The sequence below is a fragment of the Harmonia axyridis genome, chromosome 1, assembly GCF_914767665.1.
Source record: "Harmonia axyridis chromosome 1, icHarAxyr1.1, whole genome shotgun sequence".
In the NCBI taxonomy this organism is placed as follows: domain Eukaryota; kingdom Metazoa; phylum Arthropoda; class Insecta; order Coleoptera; family Coccinellidae; genus Harmonia; species Harmonia axyridis.
This window is the reverse complement of record NC_059501.1, coordinates 59,274,076-59,292,828: the sequence shown is the minus strand read 5'-3', so window position 1 is coordinate 59,292,828 and position 18,753 is coordinate 59,274,076. Positions and strand designations below refer to the sequence as shown.

Sequence of the window (18,753 nt, the reverse complement as noted above, 5' to 3'; positions counted from 1 at the left end):
CGGATATGTCTAGAACCCCATCGGTGTCCTCTATTCACTCTTCAAGTTTTTCCGTTTACCAATGAAACACCCTGTATAAAGTGTCCCATTAAGAAAATGAAATAAAAAAACTCAATATCGTTGGAACGGATAACATTATTGAAAAAAACGGATAACGACAAATTTGCTGAAAAAAAAACTGCTTTCAAAAATATAGGGTGTCTCATTTAAGAAACACCAACTTTGCTTTATATCTCTGAAACAATGATTAATTTCAATGATCTGTAACGAGTATCATATAAACCATAAAAATTACTGAAAATAACATCATAGAATTGAATATTTTGAATAGAAACCAAGATAGAGCGAAATATTTTATACAGTCATTTTTCAGAAATGCCCTGTAACTTGAGAACAAATCAGATATCTATGATTTTCTTCCTGATATCTGATCATTTCGAAATTCTTGTAGATTTTTCCTCTAAGTCTTATAGTTCTCGAGATGCTTTTAGTGAGCATCGAATTTGAGACTCAAATTTCATTTGAGCGATTTATATTAAATTGCATGATCCTTCTGTAGAAAACGTAATTTGTACCTGAGGACCGTTAATTTTTAAATTTGATTATTTCAACTATACATATTTTTCAAATATTGAACTGTAGAAAGTATAAAACTTGTTCCAATTCTGTACATGTTTTTATAATTTCAACAGACTTGTATAACCCTGAATATTCATTTTTCTTTTTTTTTTCAGGGAGCTGCATCAGAATCTGCTGAAAACAGTATTATGCATTTATCAGATTCTATAACACTCTCGGTGCGGAATCCACCTCCAAAACCTGCTAGTCCGAAGAAATCTGATGCCAAAGCAGTGGCCAATATTTTGGCAACTCGAGGTATAACTGTCACACCTACTGCTAAGCCCAAAGAGAAGAACGATAGTCCTTCGAAAAACACTTCTCCGCTCAATTTGAATGGAGCAGTCAGTATTATTCCCTCTGCAAAACAACAAGTTAAAAAGGTAAGAAAAATATTGTTAGATCTCATGATCATCATCACCTTTTCTGTTTAAAAACATATACTTTGCCAAAAAATTTCTGAAAATTTGTCAAAAAAACATCAATCTCAATTCAACATCAAATTTTACAATTCATATTGAGCGCATAATTTATAATCCTCATTTTGTTTCAGTCACAAGAATCTGCACTTCCTACAGTGGATCTAACTGATGATGCTCCACAATCTGGACCTAAATCTCCAACATCTCAAAAAACAAGCGCCAACTTTGGTCTGCCTTATCGCTGTCACCTTTGTCCTGCTCAGTACCCAAATGCTTTGGGCCTAACCAAACATAAGCAGAACTATCACAAAACTTCTGCAGGCAACATAGATATGGGAATACCACTTATTAATTTGAAACAACCAGGCGTCCTCCAAAAATTGGGCCAATTGGGCATCCACAATTTCATACCTTTACCTACCCCCCAACAAGATGGGACTTTTGCTATTCCAATAATAAATACTAGGAATCCTGCTAATGTTCAAGCTATGGGTGCTACAAATATGCTCATATTAGGACCTGTGAAGGCCATTCCAAGACCAGGAGTGCCTAATGCCGCTAATAATCCTCAAAAGCCACCAATGCCACAACAAAAGTGAATTTGTTGTATAAATATGCCAACATTCTCTATTGAAATATTGAAGTGGAAGTTTCATATCACCAAGTTGTATATTGAAAATGTACTAAATTATAATTTATGTTCCTTATAGAAAAGTTATCAAAGTTTAATTTGAATTGTATAGTTGTATTTTTGAAGAATAGAAACATTGAACTTCTTGTTAAAAGCGTTATAAATATGGGTTTTTATGATATAAAGGTTCAGCTGTCATGTTCTTCAAAAAATTTTATGTGTTCTATGAATACTCTGTATATAGTAAAATAATAATAATATTCATTTCTTATGAATTTTTTTAAAACACGGAATGCATTTATTTAAGTCTTAAATAATTTATGCTTTCCAAATTCCATGTACCACATGGATAATTTATTTTGTTATATGAACAACATTTTTGTTTTGAATAGACTGATATGTTTCTAATTTTTAATGTGCAATCATTGTATAGAACTTATATTTTTGTACAAAGGTACAATTTTTGTGATAAATTAATAAATGAAGAGATATTTTTAAAAATTGTTTTCTTTGTCCCTATATTTAAATTCTATTGTTTCGGTGCCTTTAACCTTCTGAATATTTTGTTTTATTGTTTTAGGTAGGTATAGCAGAATATAATTTTTTTATTATAGTGGCCAAACGTAATATGTAGAACTGCACACAAAAAAGGTAAACAATTTGAGAATCGAATTGTAACTCTGCAACTGAAAATAACCAATATCTCAAAAATTTAGGAATATATTTTAAATATTTTTACTTCAATTTATTTTTTCAAAATTGTTTATTCCATATTTGATAATAACTAATAATTTTCAGATTATATATTTTTTCCGAAAGGCCGAACTGTATATGTGGAATGCTGAAAATGTTGACTTTATTCATGAAAATAAAGATGATAAATCAAAAAGTATTCAACTAAAAACAATATTTTTTAAAGAAAAATTCTGAATTGTAGTCAAAAAAAACAATATTTATAAATTTCTGTAGGAAGTAATTAATATAATGAGGCACTAGAAATTCTAATATTCGCTCAGAAACTAAATAATATACGGATGCAGTTTTCACCAATTTAAATTTTTAGGACTGAACAAGATCAATTCATTTTTCTTTCTTCCTTCAGACTAAAACATATATTTATTTGTAATATTATTATTATTATTTAATATAAAATTCAGAACACGTATTTAGTACAAACAAAATCGTCCAAGTTACTGTGTTTTATTTCACTTTTTTTAATTCATTAATATTTGTCAGTTTTTCAAAAGTTTTGAGTCATTGTTAAGCCACGATTTGCGCGTTTTTTATTGTCTTTTTCTCTTACTTAATTACTAAATATTACTTCGAAATACTAAAAGAAAATCAATTTAAAATGCCAGAGATAATTATGAAGTTATTATTTTAATTTTTATCGATTATAGAGTTTGCACATCAATATATTGATGAGCAAACTCTATAATGGATTTCTATTATAATATATGTACACGAAATCGGACCAAGGCAAGGAAGCATTAGGACATTAATTTATTATTTTATTTGATTTTATACCCACTGCTTTCATAAAGTTTTATTAAATTTAGATGCACGTTATGCAGAAACATATCGCGATAACGGTTCTTTGTGATGTGCATTTCTTAAATCATATTTGGATCGATTTAATGAGAAATGAAAAAAAAATTAGTAATTTCAATTTTTGGTGAACTTTATAATTATCAATTTTAGAAAAGACCAATTCTTCTCGTAACATAGAAAAAATTTACATCTTAAGTTCAATGGTTTCCGTTGACAGTTTCAAATACTCCGCCCCCAAAGTGACACGCAATCAGCTGTTCAAAAATTGGAAATGGTTTTAGGTGAAGATGAAAAGTGTTACATCCTATTATCGGTGTGAAAATTAATTGATATTTCTTTATTGTGGACGGAAAGTGATCAATGGATTCAGTGAAAATGGATATCATGAAAGGTTGTGATGTAGATGTGCATTAATAAAATATTTCTGTAAGTGATCGGCAACTTGGTCTTCTGTTGATTATTGTTGCATTGTTTTTGTTTTGATAATTCTAATCGCTTGTGTTGTGGATACCTATAATTTGTGTATATAGAGAGGGAAAGATATCGGAAACAGATAATTTAAATTTTGTCACTCAATTCTTTGGAGTCTAAAATTGTTAGAGAATTTTAATAAGCTTAGTGACCTCTGCGTTTGATTTGTTTATTTATGACAGTGTTGTAAGTATATACGTTTTAATATTAATTCAAAAATAGCCATTTCCATCTCAGCATGAAACATTTGAAAGAAAAAAAATATAAAACGCTTAGATGTACATATATATTTAATTATTAAGTTTTTCTGAATGTGTAAATGCAATATAAATTTTATTCTTTAGGTCAAACTAGTCATGTTTGGTTTATTCATTCAATTAATTCAATATAAGATTAATTTGTTGTTATTTAATGCTTGCAAGGTTGAATTGAATTCATTAACTTTTTTGTAATACAACACAGATAAGAGTAGGTATTTACTTGTTTTCTTGAATATATCCTTTTTTATTCATTCCCACTCATTTTATGAATGAGTTGATCATTGAATTAAATTAGATGTAACTGACACACTAAATTCTAATTAAAAAAATTTGTGCTAGAGAATATTTTTTGCGAATCTATATGTATTTTTCTCTTATCAATATTCAAAATGATTCTCAGTTATTGTTACCTAGCAGCTCTTTGAAATTTTTAATATTTTTAGATCATCAAGCAAAACAATACAATGATAAACTGATCTTTCCAAGTCACTGCCTAATCTGGAACGCTATGGCTACCATAATGTATCCTACACTCACCAAGTCTCAAAGTATGAGGAGTAAGAGAAAATCTGCTGTAGAACTCCTAGCAGAAAGTAAACCATTTTATGTTAAATCAGAAATTGTTAGGGACACCACTCAGGCAATACCTTCAAGACCTATTCCAAATATAACTTCTGGATATGCGACTTACACAAGAAGTAAATCAGTTAATGTGTCTAGTGGACCTCCTCAGGTTTTCTACAAACCTATTAATTTCTCACAATGTAAGTAGATGATTTTATTTTTGATGGTATTACTCAATACCCTCATCTCAATTAATAATAATAATAAACAGTTGAGATGTAAATAAACATTGAAACCCCACTAAAACTGAAGTTCTTTTTGCACTTATCTGAAGTTGTTTCTAGATTAAAATTCTGCATATTTCCAAACATAAACTAAATATTTTAGGGGCCGAAACATTTTTTCTTGATTCATTATAATGCATCAAAACTTGCCTTTTTAGTAAAGTGCAAAAGAATAAAAATAGAATCTCAACCCTGAACTTAAATGAGTCTAAGAGTTCTTTGATTTGATTTTGATAAGCAATGGTGTTGGAACATTGTTCCGACACCAATAAAAATTTCTTAGGTGTTGCAACTGGCTTTGAAAGGCTTTGTTGGTTCTTCAGTTACCTTGGCATAAAAGATTGAGAGTTGATTGCATATCCTACAAAATTTGTGATCATAGATTATTTTCTCATACAGAATGGCCTTGTATTAAACTATCAAACGTTAAGGACCGGTTTATTAGGTTGAAATAAGAATTTTTATCCATTCAGCAAATTTCCGAAATCCTAACTTGCTTCGTTTTCAAGAGTGTCAAAATTAGTCAGTTTTTAAGTCAAAAACTGTATTGTTTGTGGTACTATGGAGCTCAATAAAAAAAGGAATAAACATACAAACAAAAATATTGATGTACTATTTGGTGTATCATTTGTCCTACTAATATCAATTTGATTAACCTTTCGGACGCCACCCAAACTATTAATTTTATTCTGAATCATTTCAAAAAGCTCCTTGCTTAGCAAAAAAACCATGCCAAGTTTTGTTGGAATTAGACAAAAGGTTTTTGGGTGATTAATGAAAAAAAAATTTATTATATATAATCACCCTGTGTCTCGAAAACGAAACAAGTTGGCAAACATACTTCAAGGAAAAAAAAATTATTCTACCCGAAAATACGGTAATTTCATATTGGCATCTCGTCTAACTACTAACTAGTGACTCTAAACTATTTTTTAATAAGAATTGAATGAACATGGAAAATTCTTATATTATACTTTTAATAAAAGAATTATTTGTATGATAATAGGTCAATTTTAGAACAACATTGAATATGTAAGGCCAATAAATAATCGAAAAAAATATAACAACTTGTGCACAAACTTTTGAGGTAACTTGATGAATCCATGATGTATCAAAGCATTTAATATCGAAAATGTTCAATCCAATTTTAATAACTCTTTGTCTTCATTGTTTCCATTGATGAATAGGTTTTTTAAATTGCTTGGGGAAACATTTTTGGATCTAACTTGAATTTTAGATAGTATGAATGTAGAATATAGTTAGTAAGTAATCTATATCCGTTATATCAGCAAGTTCCGAAAATATTTCAGTATGATGTTTAATATTCTTTATTCCAACTGTTAGGTCTTTGTGACAGCTCTGGAAGCCTTAATTAAAGTGAATTAGAACTAGTTTTGCTCAGGCAGGCTTTGGTACCATATTTCACCACCACTTCGATACAACACAAAAGCCATATTTCAATGTCATCAGTTACGGCTAAGTATACTAGGTGATCCAACGGAAACTTAAAACTTTGATTTTCCCACTTTTAAATGAAAATGTGGAAAATCACTCGGACCTGTCAATTTCTGATTCGAGGGGGAACAACTTTTCCGCTTTTTTAATCTCCGTAACTTCAACCATCTAACGGGGGTGAGCACAACCCCTTGATTTTGAATAGGGTTAGGGGTGTAGCGATGACTAATTTTGAAGATCGTAAAGAGTACTATCTGACTCTAAAATTTCGCTTCAAAATATCTATCGATAATGAAATAACAGCGAAAATAGTGGAAGAGGCAATGTGGAATTCATCTAGAGAATATTATTCGTATCCAACACATTTCTGAGGTATTTAGTAGAAGGTAATCTTTCATTTTTTAGGTAGCATTTCGTTATGGATGGAAATTGTTTTTCTACATCTAAATGCAAAATTTCATGAAATCAGGAAAACAAAATTTCATTAAATCAGGAAAACAAAATTTCAAACGGCTATATGTATATACGGAACCGCCCTCTCTAGTCGGTTTATATCCATTAAAAGGGGTTTATACTTTATACCACGTTGCATTCTCGTGATCTGTCAAAGTTTAACTACTCCTATCTCCCCAGCGTTTTTGAAATCCCACCACTTTTCAGGATGAGTGAAGTAATATCAAACGTTCCTCACCCTTTTCTACCATATGCAAGAATTGAAAATACGTTTTTACGTCTTTATTTTCAATTTTAAAAAACCACATTTTCAGCCTTCGACAAAACTTCTTGTATAATATTTTTATGTTCAAATTCATGAAAAAATAAATATTTGTTCGGAAAATATTATCATGCATACATATATTGATTCTTCAATACAAAATTCATCATATAATTTTTCTTCCATTCCGAAAACATTGATAAATAAGGACTTTCTGCAATGACGACCTCTTTAAAATGAATAATAGTGATGACGTCACACGCCGCCATTTTAGTTCTCCTGTCAGTGTTCGGAATCCAAACAAACAAATTGTCATTCAAATTAGTACGTTGTCGTTGAAGAAATTGGCTTATTTTGATAAATAAGATTATTTAAAGAACGATTTAACTATTAAATGATAGATAGAAGGCACGAGATTAATACCAGTAAGTTCGAACTTTAATTTCAACTAATAAACCACGGATTTTTACAAAATCTGGGGAATGATACAGGATTCAAACTTACTGGTATTAACCTCGTTCCTTCTGTTTATCAATTAATACTGAAATCGTTCCTCAAATACTCTTATTTATGAAAATAAGCCAATTACTTCAACGACACCGTACTAATTTGAATGACAATTTATTTGTTTGAATTCCGAACCAAAAATGACGGTGTGTGATGTCACACTAATAGAGCGTATAAAGCATACTAATTTTCAACCAGATCACTGAAACGGTAAAGACCCCTCTTAACGAACGGGAGACCTGAGCCTACCCCGGAAATTTCAAATTAATAGGTTGTTCCATTCGAGAGTTATCATTTTTACGGCCGGTACCGCATGATACGAACTATCATCGTGAAGAAGTGATCTGTTCGGATAGCCACCTCTCAAAAATGACGCAACAGCGTCAAAGTGCTTATAGCCATAATATTATCATCAATAAATTGCCGAATTTAAAAAGCGTGTTATGATATTATTCAGTGCGAGTCGGCAATAAAACCGTGAAACGCATATGCACAGTTACCTCAATCTGGGGAATAACTTAACGGTCTAGAGATTCCCAACATAAATAGATAGATGATATACGATCCATCCGGAATGATTCATTGAATTGAAGAACGAAAGTTACTATTCCGGATAGATTTACGTACCGCAAAGAACGTTCAGATGAAAGGAATATTTTTGTTCATGCGGAAATACTTTCTAAACTGGGATAACATTCGATTCGTCTATATAGTATAGGATATATTGTTGATATGCGTGGTTGCTTCAGAAATTTGATATCGGTTTATCATTATCATTCATTTTTCAAAAAGGGGTATCCATTTCGTGGTTACGAAAGTAAACTCAAATAAAACGCACTTTCATTCAGAATATCGATTATATATTCATTTAAATATTATCAGCATAAACACAATCCTTCGCATAGTTCCACAAAAAATCCAAAGGCGATAAATCACCAGATCTTGATGGCAAATTCACATCGCCGAAACAAGAAATTACGCTGTGAATTTTTCTTGCAATAAAGCGCAAATGGTTCGTGTTGTGTGGCTTATTGCAACATCTTGTTGGATCATATCTCTTTCAATTCCATATCATTAATTTCAGGCCAAAAAAATCGGTAATCACTTGGCTTTAGCGATAAGAATTGACAGTTTGGTTGAAACCTTCTTCATTTTCAAAGAAGTAAGGGGCGATCACTCCACCAGACTAAATTGCACATCATACAGTGGCTTGTTGTGGATGTCATGGTCTCTCAGCAGTTACATAAGGATTTTTATTCTGCTTGTTTACATAGCTATCGAGTAAAAAATACTGAATTTCCAAATTCCCTGCCAAAACCCTGGACAAATGTACTCATAAAATTACCTATTGTAGAAAATTGAACACCATGGATGCCAGCTTGGATGTACTTTATGATACATTGATGGTGTTCAAAAGGAAGCACAACAATTCCTGCAGTTAATCAATGTCAGATATTCTAGCACATATTGTCTTATTTGCCTCCGAATTAGGTTACATTGTTTATTTCTTTTCTTGTGATTTGTGAATGATATTTGGTTATTATAATTATTATTTTGAATCGGGGTCGTTGCGGTTCATTGAGCTTTCAGGACACTGCGACCACATGGATCTACCCAGGGAGGCCGTCGATACTGTTAACGAAACTGGCAACATCCTTAAAAGCCTTGGCTCTTACCTCGTGTATATCCAGGACTGACTTTCCCATGTGAGTGGTTCTTTGGCCAGTCAACCCCGGGCATTTGCACATCATGTATACAGCTGTTTCTAGCTCCTTTCAACAGAGCCTGCAAATCTAATGTGCTGACTTTACTTGAAGCTCAGCTCGTGTCAGCCTCAATAGTTTTCTGGTATAGGTGAAAGCACCATAAATTTCTTTGTCTGAGCAAGACTGGGAGTTGCTTTATGGTATTGCGACACTCCCAGGTCAACAGAGGAGACCCCTATCTATGTGATTCTAGGTACTTCAGCTACTCTTGAGCGCACATATAGACGTCTAGGTTTATAAAATAGAGAGCTCACTTCCCAAGGCTTTACAGATCCTCAGTTTAGGTTCATATACCCCAAAGCGTATGCCTCTCTCTGATTTTGAACTTTATTGCTCTGATACGGTCACCAATGACTGTTTCAAAGGGCGTTTCAAAATCTATGTTATTTGGTACATATCTATGCCACGTAAATCAACTTTGTACAATTTACTGTTTTTTAATTGGTAATCATTCAGACAATAAATCTATTTTTTTAAATCAGTCGATAACAATTGTTGTAGCTAGATTTGAGTCCCAAACCAAAAAATAAACATGTAAATTGGTTTGGTCGGATCAAGAAAAAATAACGTGGGGCTGAGGGGAGCTGTTCTTCAATAATTATGCTACTTTTTATGAAACAGTATTTAAAAAATATACCTCTAAAGTCCTTATATTCTACATCAGTTTTCAATAATTTTTTTTCGCAATAGATACTTTTTTCAACTGAATTCGGCAACACCATTGTCTAATCCCAGCATTATGGAAGTTATCAAATGTAATGTATAAATATAATTAGTAATTTCTAGTTGCCACTTCTAATTATCTATTTTTTCATGTACAATTTTTTCAGATATGGCAGTTTCGCCATCAAGATCTTTACCGCCGATATCTCATAGACGTTCAGTCAATGCTGGCACAAGCGATATGCTTCAAAATAAACTTAGGCAGCTTCTGGTTTGTGATAGTGCCGAGGAGCTGAGCGTGGAACATATAGCACCCTTAAGCCCCCCTGCTGAATATGCTCAAAGATGTCATAAAAGCCTCCCTGACTTGCATTACAGGACTGAACTGCAGGGTTCCAACAAAAGCAGCAACAAAAGTTTGTCAAACAGGGACAGTGGAGGTTCCAGTGGTCATTACACACAAAGGAGTGAGCCAGCTCCACAGTTGAGACAGGTAAGAGGGGATAAAGAACACATCATAGATTTTAGTATGTATTGTTCTTTTCTGAGCTCTCGTTCCCCAAATAGTTTGAAAAAAGTTTGATTCCCCATCAATTCCAACTGTTCAATGCAGCAAGTAAACAATTTAATTACAATTCTTTCTTTTTACGCTGACATGAGCTGAAAAAATTATTAAGATCAATCAATCCTTATATCTTCATACAGTTTTTATGATAATTTTTAGTACTATTGAAAAAATTCTGAATACTGGCAATGATAATTTTCAATACACACAAAGGAAAGATCGTCAGAGCTTTCCTTCTTGAAGAACAAAAAATAGTAGTGAAAGTAATGAAGGCTCAACAGGGTGTAAAAGCTGCTCCCTCTAAGAAATAGTATGGAATAAATAATACAATCTAATTTGAAATAGAAAGGATATCGGGTGTGTAGTCAAACTTAAACAATTTTATCTCTTTATTGCTTCAGCCAAGCTTTCGGACAATAACTTGTCCTTCTTCAGGGCTACTGAAAATTACATAAAGTTGTAAAAAACACACAGAAATTAACACAGCATAACTGTTTAAAAATCTGACAGATATTAGTATACCAGAGAACAGAGCCGTATCTAGGTACAATTGCGCCTGTGGCGATATGTTAGACAGCGCCCCCCATTTTCGAAGATTTTTTTTCACCCATCGTATTTTCTTATAGTATTTTTTTATTCATTATTTGAGTCATATACTTTCGTTGAAGTTTTGAAATAATAAATAATATTATACAGGGTGTATATGATATAGCGAAAAAATTCAGGGAGAAATTACTTGTCAAAAAATATGGTGGGTTTTTCATATAAATTTTTTTTTTGCGCTTCCATCTCCTTAGCTGTAGCCCCCCTAAAGATGGCTTTCGAAAAGTAGTTTTCAATTTGTGAAAAGTTTATAATTGTTGTTTCTTTTTGTTTCATTCATTTTATATTTGTACCATTTCTCGATAAAAATATCGTTTTGACATCCGCCTAATGGATAAATTTGAGGTCGAAAATAATTGCAACCTCCACATCCCAGACGTATTATTTGTTAATGTTTTTTTTTTTCGAAAACTGTGAATAAAAGCAAAAAATTACAAGAGACCTTATTTGTTAAGAATGGATTAGTCTATCCAAAATAAATTAACTCATTGTAGAATATGAAAAAGAAAAAGTTATCGCGAAACAAGTTTGGAGGGTGGCTTTTTCTACCCCTTGGAATCATAGAGAAACACCACCAACAATTTTTTCGAATGCCTTCTTGCTGGCATGAAATGTCAGTTCAACTTTATTTTTTGGTTTTCAAGAGAAAAATGATGTCGAAACGATATTTTTATTGAGAACTGGTACAAATATAAAATGAATGTAACAAAAAAACATTTATTATTAACTTTTCACAAAGTAAAAACTACTTTTCCCACTAAGCGGAAGAGAGCTCAAAAAAAGTTGATTTGAAAGACCCACCCTATTATTTGAAAACGAATCCCCCCTAATTTTTCCGCACCTAATCATATACATATATTTTCTCATTTTTATTGAAACCATTGATATTCATATAGGTACATATATAAAGACTATAAAGAGATAACTCCTGAAGATCTAAAAAACCGATCCTTATAAAATTGTATGAAAGAAAAAGAAGCCGCCGCACTTCATTCAAAAATAGATGGTACCTACCGTTTGTCGAAGAAATACCGACAAGTTTGATGAAGCGCAAAAAACTCGTTAAAATAGGAGTAACACATGTCGAAGCTCGACCCTAATATTTATGATCTGAATGCGGCACCTTTGAACATACCGACGCTCAACAGATATATTTATGACTAGATTACGGCACGCTTGAACATAGCCATATTTATATTATATTAAAATTTTGTTGATCTTGAGATCATTTTAGGCAAATTCTATGGAAGGCTAGCAATATTTTAAATGTTTCCAGATTTCTCGACATCGCTTGTTGCGAGGCGTATATAGGTATAACATGAAAACCGAATTGTGATCTTTCGAATTATTTCGCCTGGAGCTCCAATATTTTTTTCTTTTGATATTTTTGGGCGCCCCTATGGGCCTTGCGCCCGTGGCAAGTGCCACCTTTGCCACGCCCTAGATACGGTACTGCCAGAGAATGTTAAAAAAAATTTTGCATTAGGTACCCGATATCCTTTCTATTTCAAATTATAAATTGTTAGTCGAGATTTACAAGTAGTTAATACAATCTAAACTCATCGGAGATAGTCAACAAAGTATATGGCGATTGATGACCTTCGTTATCTTCACCAATCCTCATATTTAAAATTTTGTTGCAACCATGTCCTAAATGTCATCCCATTTTTAGGAATCTCGTAGGGACTCAGGTTCGAGTACGCAACATAGCGGTGGAAGTTCCTATTATTGTTGCCAAGAGCCAGAGTGTCGAAATCGACAACAGCAAGTTTATCCACCACCTCCAGTCTTCAAACGCCAAAAATGCCTCCGTTACAAGAGAGATAGGCCTATACTTCGTTCAAAATCGGATATCAGCGACAGGTATTTAAGTTTTTCATATTTATATTGAAAAAACTGGATTTGTTTCAATTGGACAATCTTCCATCGAGACACCTATGTTTAGTCTATAGATTTTACAGCCAGTTCCATAGTCATCATCAAAACTATCTTTTAATTTATAGCGTTTTCATTTTGTTTGGAATGTCGAAATACACAACTGCTCTACCGAACAATTTATCTGTGATTATGGATTTAAAGTTAGGGGTTGTCCATTAATCACGTGATCTTTTTTTAGCATTTTTTAACCCCCCCTCCCCCATTGGTGATACGTAGTGAGGTTTAAGACCACCCCCCCTCCCCCTTCTCACCATCACGTGTATTTTTAGTACCTACAACGAATCTCAAAATTTTCTGAATATTATCCTAATTTAAATACAGGTATAAACTCTAATCTTATTTTATTCTGAAATTAAGGACCATAATAAAAATGTCTACACCAGGTTGCAAGTTTTTTTTGATTGCCATAACAATAATAATAAACGAAGAGTGTAATCGTAGGAAAAACATTGACGAAAAAATAAATACACGAGATATCTTACTACACCCCCCCCCTCCCCCTTGTGTTATTTTCGTGATTTTATCAAACCCCTCCCCCCCCTTTCAAGCCTCACGTGATTAATGGACAACCCCTTAATTTGATGATACATTCATACGTGTCTGTATATTAATTCAATGACAGCATGCTTGTCTATGGTTAACTCTCAATCTATACCCACCGTGAAATTAAGAACGGGACAAAATCGCAACGTAGCTTGTAGTTCATTTTCTCTTGAAACCTTCGGCCGATTTTAGCATTGATTTCTTTGAAATGTACTTGATTCTTCTGGAATATATCTATTCAGATGCCGTTTCATTTGCAGATATTGGAGACCGCCGGAACCTCCAACAAGTCATCTGGAGCAATTCTTCGAACACCTGGGACTAACCAGCGACTCCTACGAAGAAATGTTGAGCGATAGCAGGTCATCCGACAGTCCTGTATTTTTCTCGGACATTTCATCTGTCGACTCCAGCAGGCCCGTCGACAACGTGGACTACTGCCCCGCACCATTTAGACCCAGTGAGCCTCCTTCGATAGTTGAACGTAATGCGAGAATCATCAAATGGCTGTGCAACTGTCGAAAGTCGCTGTCGACGTGAGGAGGAGAGTGTGTAGAGATAGGTCACGCCAGGTATTGGTCGGCAAACGGTTCGTATTTTCTGATCTTCTATTGGTGGGAAGAGTTGAAGATATTGACCAGGGTCTTGCCATTGACTTCTTGGTTATTTTATGAGCGGAAGAAGGATCAAGCATTTACTTTCATAAAATTATTTATTTGAATGAAGATACGGATTTCCCATTTCATATCCATTATAAATTGTGCAATAAATGTTTTTGAATTGAGTTGAATAATAATTACAAAAAATCAGTGAACTGTGTAAGAAATTCATCTGAAAAATAATTTAATATTTAGCGAATTACACTCTGGGAGAGAGTTGAAGACCGAAAAGTGACATATTCAGATGTAATACTCTGACAGCCAGTTTCTGAATGGCCAATCAACGTAAAATTCAACTTTTTTTTTTTTCCTTTATATGTGCTAGGCTACATTGGCCATCTACACAACGATCATTTCATCATCTATAAGACTCTATCAAATTCATTAACCACCACCAGACATGCACAATATCCAACCTCTCAGTTCAATGTACTACCGAGGTAGTCAAAATTCAACTTAACAGCTGTCAATTCTATGGTCGAGCATCATTTGGGATGCTGAAAGTGAGGTTAATTGCTTTTATTTGAACATTCTGCCATTTAACATAGTGGTCAAATATTACACGTAACTGTATGTCAAGCGTCATTTTGAGTTTCTGAAAAGCATTTTAATTTTTCTTTTCAAGTTAAAAGCTCCAGATTACATAAATTAGTTAATTTTACACTGTACAACATTTCAGAAACCCAAATGGATTTGACATATTCAGCTGTTAAGTTGAATGTTGTATCAGTTGAACAAAGATTTGATCAGTCTTTCAGAAATGGGGGGTAAGTACTTCAAAATAAATACAGTTATACATCTCGAATTTCCTGAATTATCACAAATCGGGTCAGTTTGCTAAAATAATCCTTGCTATTGATATTTTCGATTATTTAGACAGTGTTTGATTTGTTATATATCAGCACTTTATAAACATTGCATAGTAGGGCAACCAGTTCTACTACCTTGGCAGTTTCGCAAAAATGACATCAATATCTGACTAATATTTCTTCATTTAATAATTATCCTCGAATTCTAGAATCTACTTATTTCAATTTCGTATTACCTATTCATGAATTTCAACTTTATGGAAAATACTTGTATTTGTTAATTACACTTTTGGTTTCCGATTTCGAAATGTCCACTTGTAAAATGCATTTCAGACCTTTCTTTACAACTTTGGCTTCCTGTAGGTCTATGTGTAAGCTTACATCATCGTTCATTTTCTACAATTCTTGTCCGATTTTAATAGACATTGTTGTAACAAACGTAAAATTCCTGGAATCTCAATATTTCGCGTTTCAATAATCCGATTTAGTGAAATTTGGTATGGGTATTCCTGTTGATACATAATATATAATGCGCAACGCGCACGCACATATTGGAACTTATTGAAAAGTAGATTTAAATAACTTTGCTTTATATTTGATTGCTTCTGTTCAAGCAACAAGTGCTTATCAAAAATAAAATGTTGGCTTTGTTGTTGTGTCTCGTCTCGTCGCCACTTCGAGCACAGCACTGTTGGTTGTTTATCCAACTGTAAATGATTGGAAAATCCCCTGAAACCAGGAAATTTTTCTGTAGACATGGGTCTCTAACTCTCTACCCTCACATTAGTAAAATTTGGGGAATGTTTCCTCATCAATGGACCAATGGTACCTACACATAAATTGAGAGAAATTAAATAAACTAAAACCAATATACTTGAATTCAAGGATTAAAAATTTAATAAGTTTGAAATATTGATAGTAAATGCTTGATATGTGGACATAAAAGCATCCAAAATTGAATTAAAAAAATTCAACTTTCTCTTTTGATAAAGTTTAATAGAAATATTCATTTATAGATTGAAGAGCACATTTATGATTTCAAATACTGATATTTCGTTGATGTTTGTCTGTATGAATCTAATTTAAAAATCAAATTTCCATTTGTGATATTTTTTCTTACAAGAAAGGATTGTATACAATCATTTTATTCTACTTCAGATAAAATTATCGTTCCGAAGATTTAATTCGATGGTGAGGAATATCAGTCACAAGGAACAGTTGTATACAATTTATTCAATGGCAACGTTTCTGAGCATTTAGCTCCTTCATCAGGCTAAAAACAAAAACCAATTTATAAACAACGGCATGGATCATACAATTGGTGTAGCAATAAAGATAAAAAATACATAAAATGATGTCGCTATACAATAATAAATATGAAATATAAACTAGATGACAAATAACAATGAATATAAATATAAAGCAAAACAACATGAAACAATTAACGCCAGGTCGGCCAAGGAAACAATAAGTTTACAATAAAAAGCGATCTCACCCTATGAATAACGGTTATAAATCATTCGAATACATCGAAATCATCAAATAAATGTCCATAAAATAAAATGGCATTATCAGGATATCATAAAAAACCACATCAAATAAGACGTATAAGTATAAACTAATGTATCAGGCAAGACAGACTGCATTAAAATGTGTGAGACATACTAACACTCGATTCAAAAGGAAACACGAACTACCGCGCGATAAAACTATCTACATTTACCTTATTAATTAAGTTAAAATACACCGAACTCAAACTACCAAGTCAAGTCTGTTATTTCGAAACTCAATATATATATACCGTTTGTATGGGTATATGTTGATGATATTATTATGTCCATACCTAAAGACAGTATTGATTTCGTTGTGAATGCCTTCAACAATTATCATAATGACTTGAATTTCACATATGAATTAGAAAATGATAAAAAAATTCCATTTTTGGATTTGTTATTGATCCGTCGTGATAATAAGATAATAACTGATTTGTACTCGAAGCCAGTTTCTTCTGAGCGATTGTTACATTTTAATTCTTTGCATTCACTCACACAAAAAATCGCTATAATAAAGAATGTAAAATATAAAATTCTAAACCTCTCTCATGAGTCATTCCATGAAAAAAATTTCCGTGATCAGGCAGCTCTGCTGGTCAAGAATGGTTATCCAAGTAATTTAATATATAAGATTTTTTATTCGTCTATTAGTGCAGGTGATTCTCGATCATCCAGTGATGTTGATCAAACGACACATTATAGTAAATTAGTCTATATACCGGGATGCTCTCAGCAATTGGCAAGAATAATGAGCAATCTCTCAAACAAAGTAGTTTTTTATTATAATAAAACTGTGGGCAAATTGTTCAGTCGACTAAAGGATGGCAATCCTTTGATGAGACACTCTAATTTAGTGTACAAAATAGATTGTTCAGATTGTGCTGGCAGTTACATAGGCCAAACAAAACAGTATATAGGGTCGAGGTTGAAACAACATGAGAGAGATTGCAAAAATCGTAGTGAAGCAACAGCATTATCACAGCATGCAAAAATTAATGACCACTCCTTTGATTTTAATAATGTAAAAATTTTAAATAAAGAAAAGAATTGGTTTAAACGAACATTCAAAGAAATGGTTTTTATCAAGAGAATAAAAGATTCTGTGAATACACGCACCGATATTGGTAGTTTGAGTTCGGTGTATTTTAACTTAATTAATAAGGTAAATGTAGATAGTTTTATCGCGCGGTAGTTCGTGTTTCCTTTTGAATCGAGTGTTAGTATGTCTCACACATTTTAATGCAGTCTGTCTTGCCTGATACATTAGTTTATACTTATACGTCTTATTTGATGTGGTTTTTTATGATATCCTGATAATGCCATTTTATTTTATGGACATTTATTTGATGATTTCGATGTATTCGAATGATTTATAACCGTTATTCATAGGGTGAGATCGCTTTTTATTGTAAACTTATTGTTTCCTTGGCCGACCTGGCGTTAATTGTTTCATGTTGTTTTGCTTTATATTTATATTCATTGTTATTTGTCATCTAGTTTATATTTCATATTTATTATTGTATAGCGACATCATTTTATGTATTTTTTATCTTTATTGCTACACCAATTGTATGATCCATGCCGTTGTTTATAAATTGGTTTTTGTTTTTAGCCTGATGAAGGAGCTAAATGCTCAGAAACGTTGCCATTGAATAAATTGTATACAACTGTTCCTTGTGACTGATATTCCTCACCATCGAATTTTATTCTACTGTCGACCAATCAAACTTTTTGTACTTTTAAGATCGTGTTTCAATAACGTTAGTTTGTTGGAAATGAGTTATTTTGTAATATTGTAAATCTCATTTTATACACTTTTTGACTTGGCCAATATTCTATGAGCTTCTTTGTACTCATATATTTTTCATTTCTCCTTCTTTATCAGCCTTTCATTTTTCATTTAATGGGATGAAGTTATACATTGAATATGGCAATATGTTTTTGAACTATTTTTATTTATCACAACTTATTGAAATCTACCCTCAACAAGCAACGAAATATTGAAATAAAGGAGAGCCTCAATTTTTTTTATTGTAGTTTACTGTCAATGGTTCAGTAAATTGCATCCCTCTTTTTCCATTTATAGAGAAATAGATTGCCCATAATTCATAACCTCGCACTATATAATTATTCCAACTGGTCACTTACAGATTTCATGAATAATAATAATAATAGG

At 32.5% G+C, this 18,753-nt stretch overlaps 2 protein-coding genes across 7 annotated transcripts in view; both read left to right on the top strand.

Annotated features, from left to right (window-relative positions):
* Positions 1-2,172, top strand: part of LOC123671475 (AT-rich interactive domain-containing protein 1A-like) — a 32,623-nt gene extending 30,451 nt beyond the window's left edge. For all 5 annotated transcript variants that reach the window (XM_045605339.1, XM_045605340.1, XM_045605337.1 and 2 more), the window contains 2 exons: positions 735-1,001; positions 1,172-2,172. In XM_045605339.1, coding sequence (XP_045461295.1) covers positions 735-1,001; positions 1,172-1,639 — 735 coding nt within the window. In that variant the 3' untranslated portion in view covers positions 1,640-2,172. The remainder of the gene's footprint in view (positions 1-734; positions 1,002-1,171) is intronic.
* A 1,275-nt stretch (positions 2,173-3,447) lies between these two features.
* LOC123681073 lies at positions 3,448-15,505 on the top strand. Of its 2 annotated transcripts, none has more exons than XM_045619275.1 (5): positions 3,448-3,648; positions 4,397-4,717; positions 10,075-10,400; positions 12,748-12,938; positions 13,817-15,505. In XM_045619275.1, the coding sequence occupies exons 2-5, from the start codon at positions 4,462-4,464 to the stop codon at positions 14,094-14,096; spliced, it is 1,053 nt and encodes a 350-aa protein (XP_045475231.1). In that variant the 5' UTR covers positions 3,448-3,648; positions 4,397-4,461; the 3' UTR covers positions 14,097-15,505. The 2 variants fall into 2 exon arrangements, with proteins under 2 accessions (XP_045475231.1, XP_045475240.1); XM_045619284.1 differs by lacking the exon at positions 3,448-3,648 and adding an exon at positions 3,758-3,879.
* The last annotated feature ends 3,248 nt before the right edge of the window (positions 15,506-18,753 follow it).

Excerpts from the sequence above, each read along its gene's own strand:
- LOC123681073 (XM_045619275.1), top strand. The coding sequence starts at position 4,462 with ATGGCTACCATAATGTATCCTACACTCACCAAGTCTCAAAGTATGAGG. Across the intron at positions 4,718-10,074 it reads ACCTATTAATTTCTCACAAT|ATATGGCAGTTTCGCCATCA; the intron begins GTAAGTAGATGA and ends CAATTTTTTCAG. Across the intron at positions 12,939-13,816 it reads AAATCGGATATCAGCGACAG|ATATTGGAGACCGCCGGAAC; the intron begins GTATTTAAGTTT and ends TTTCATTTGCAG.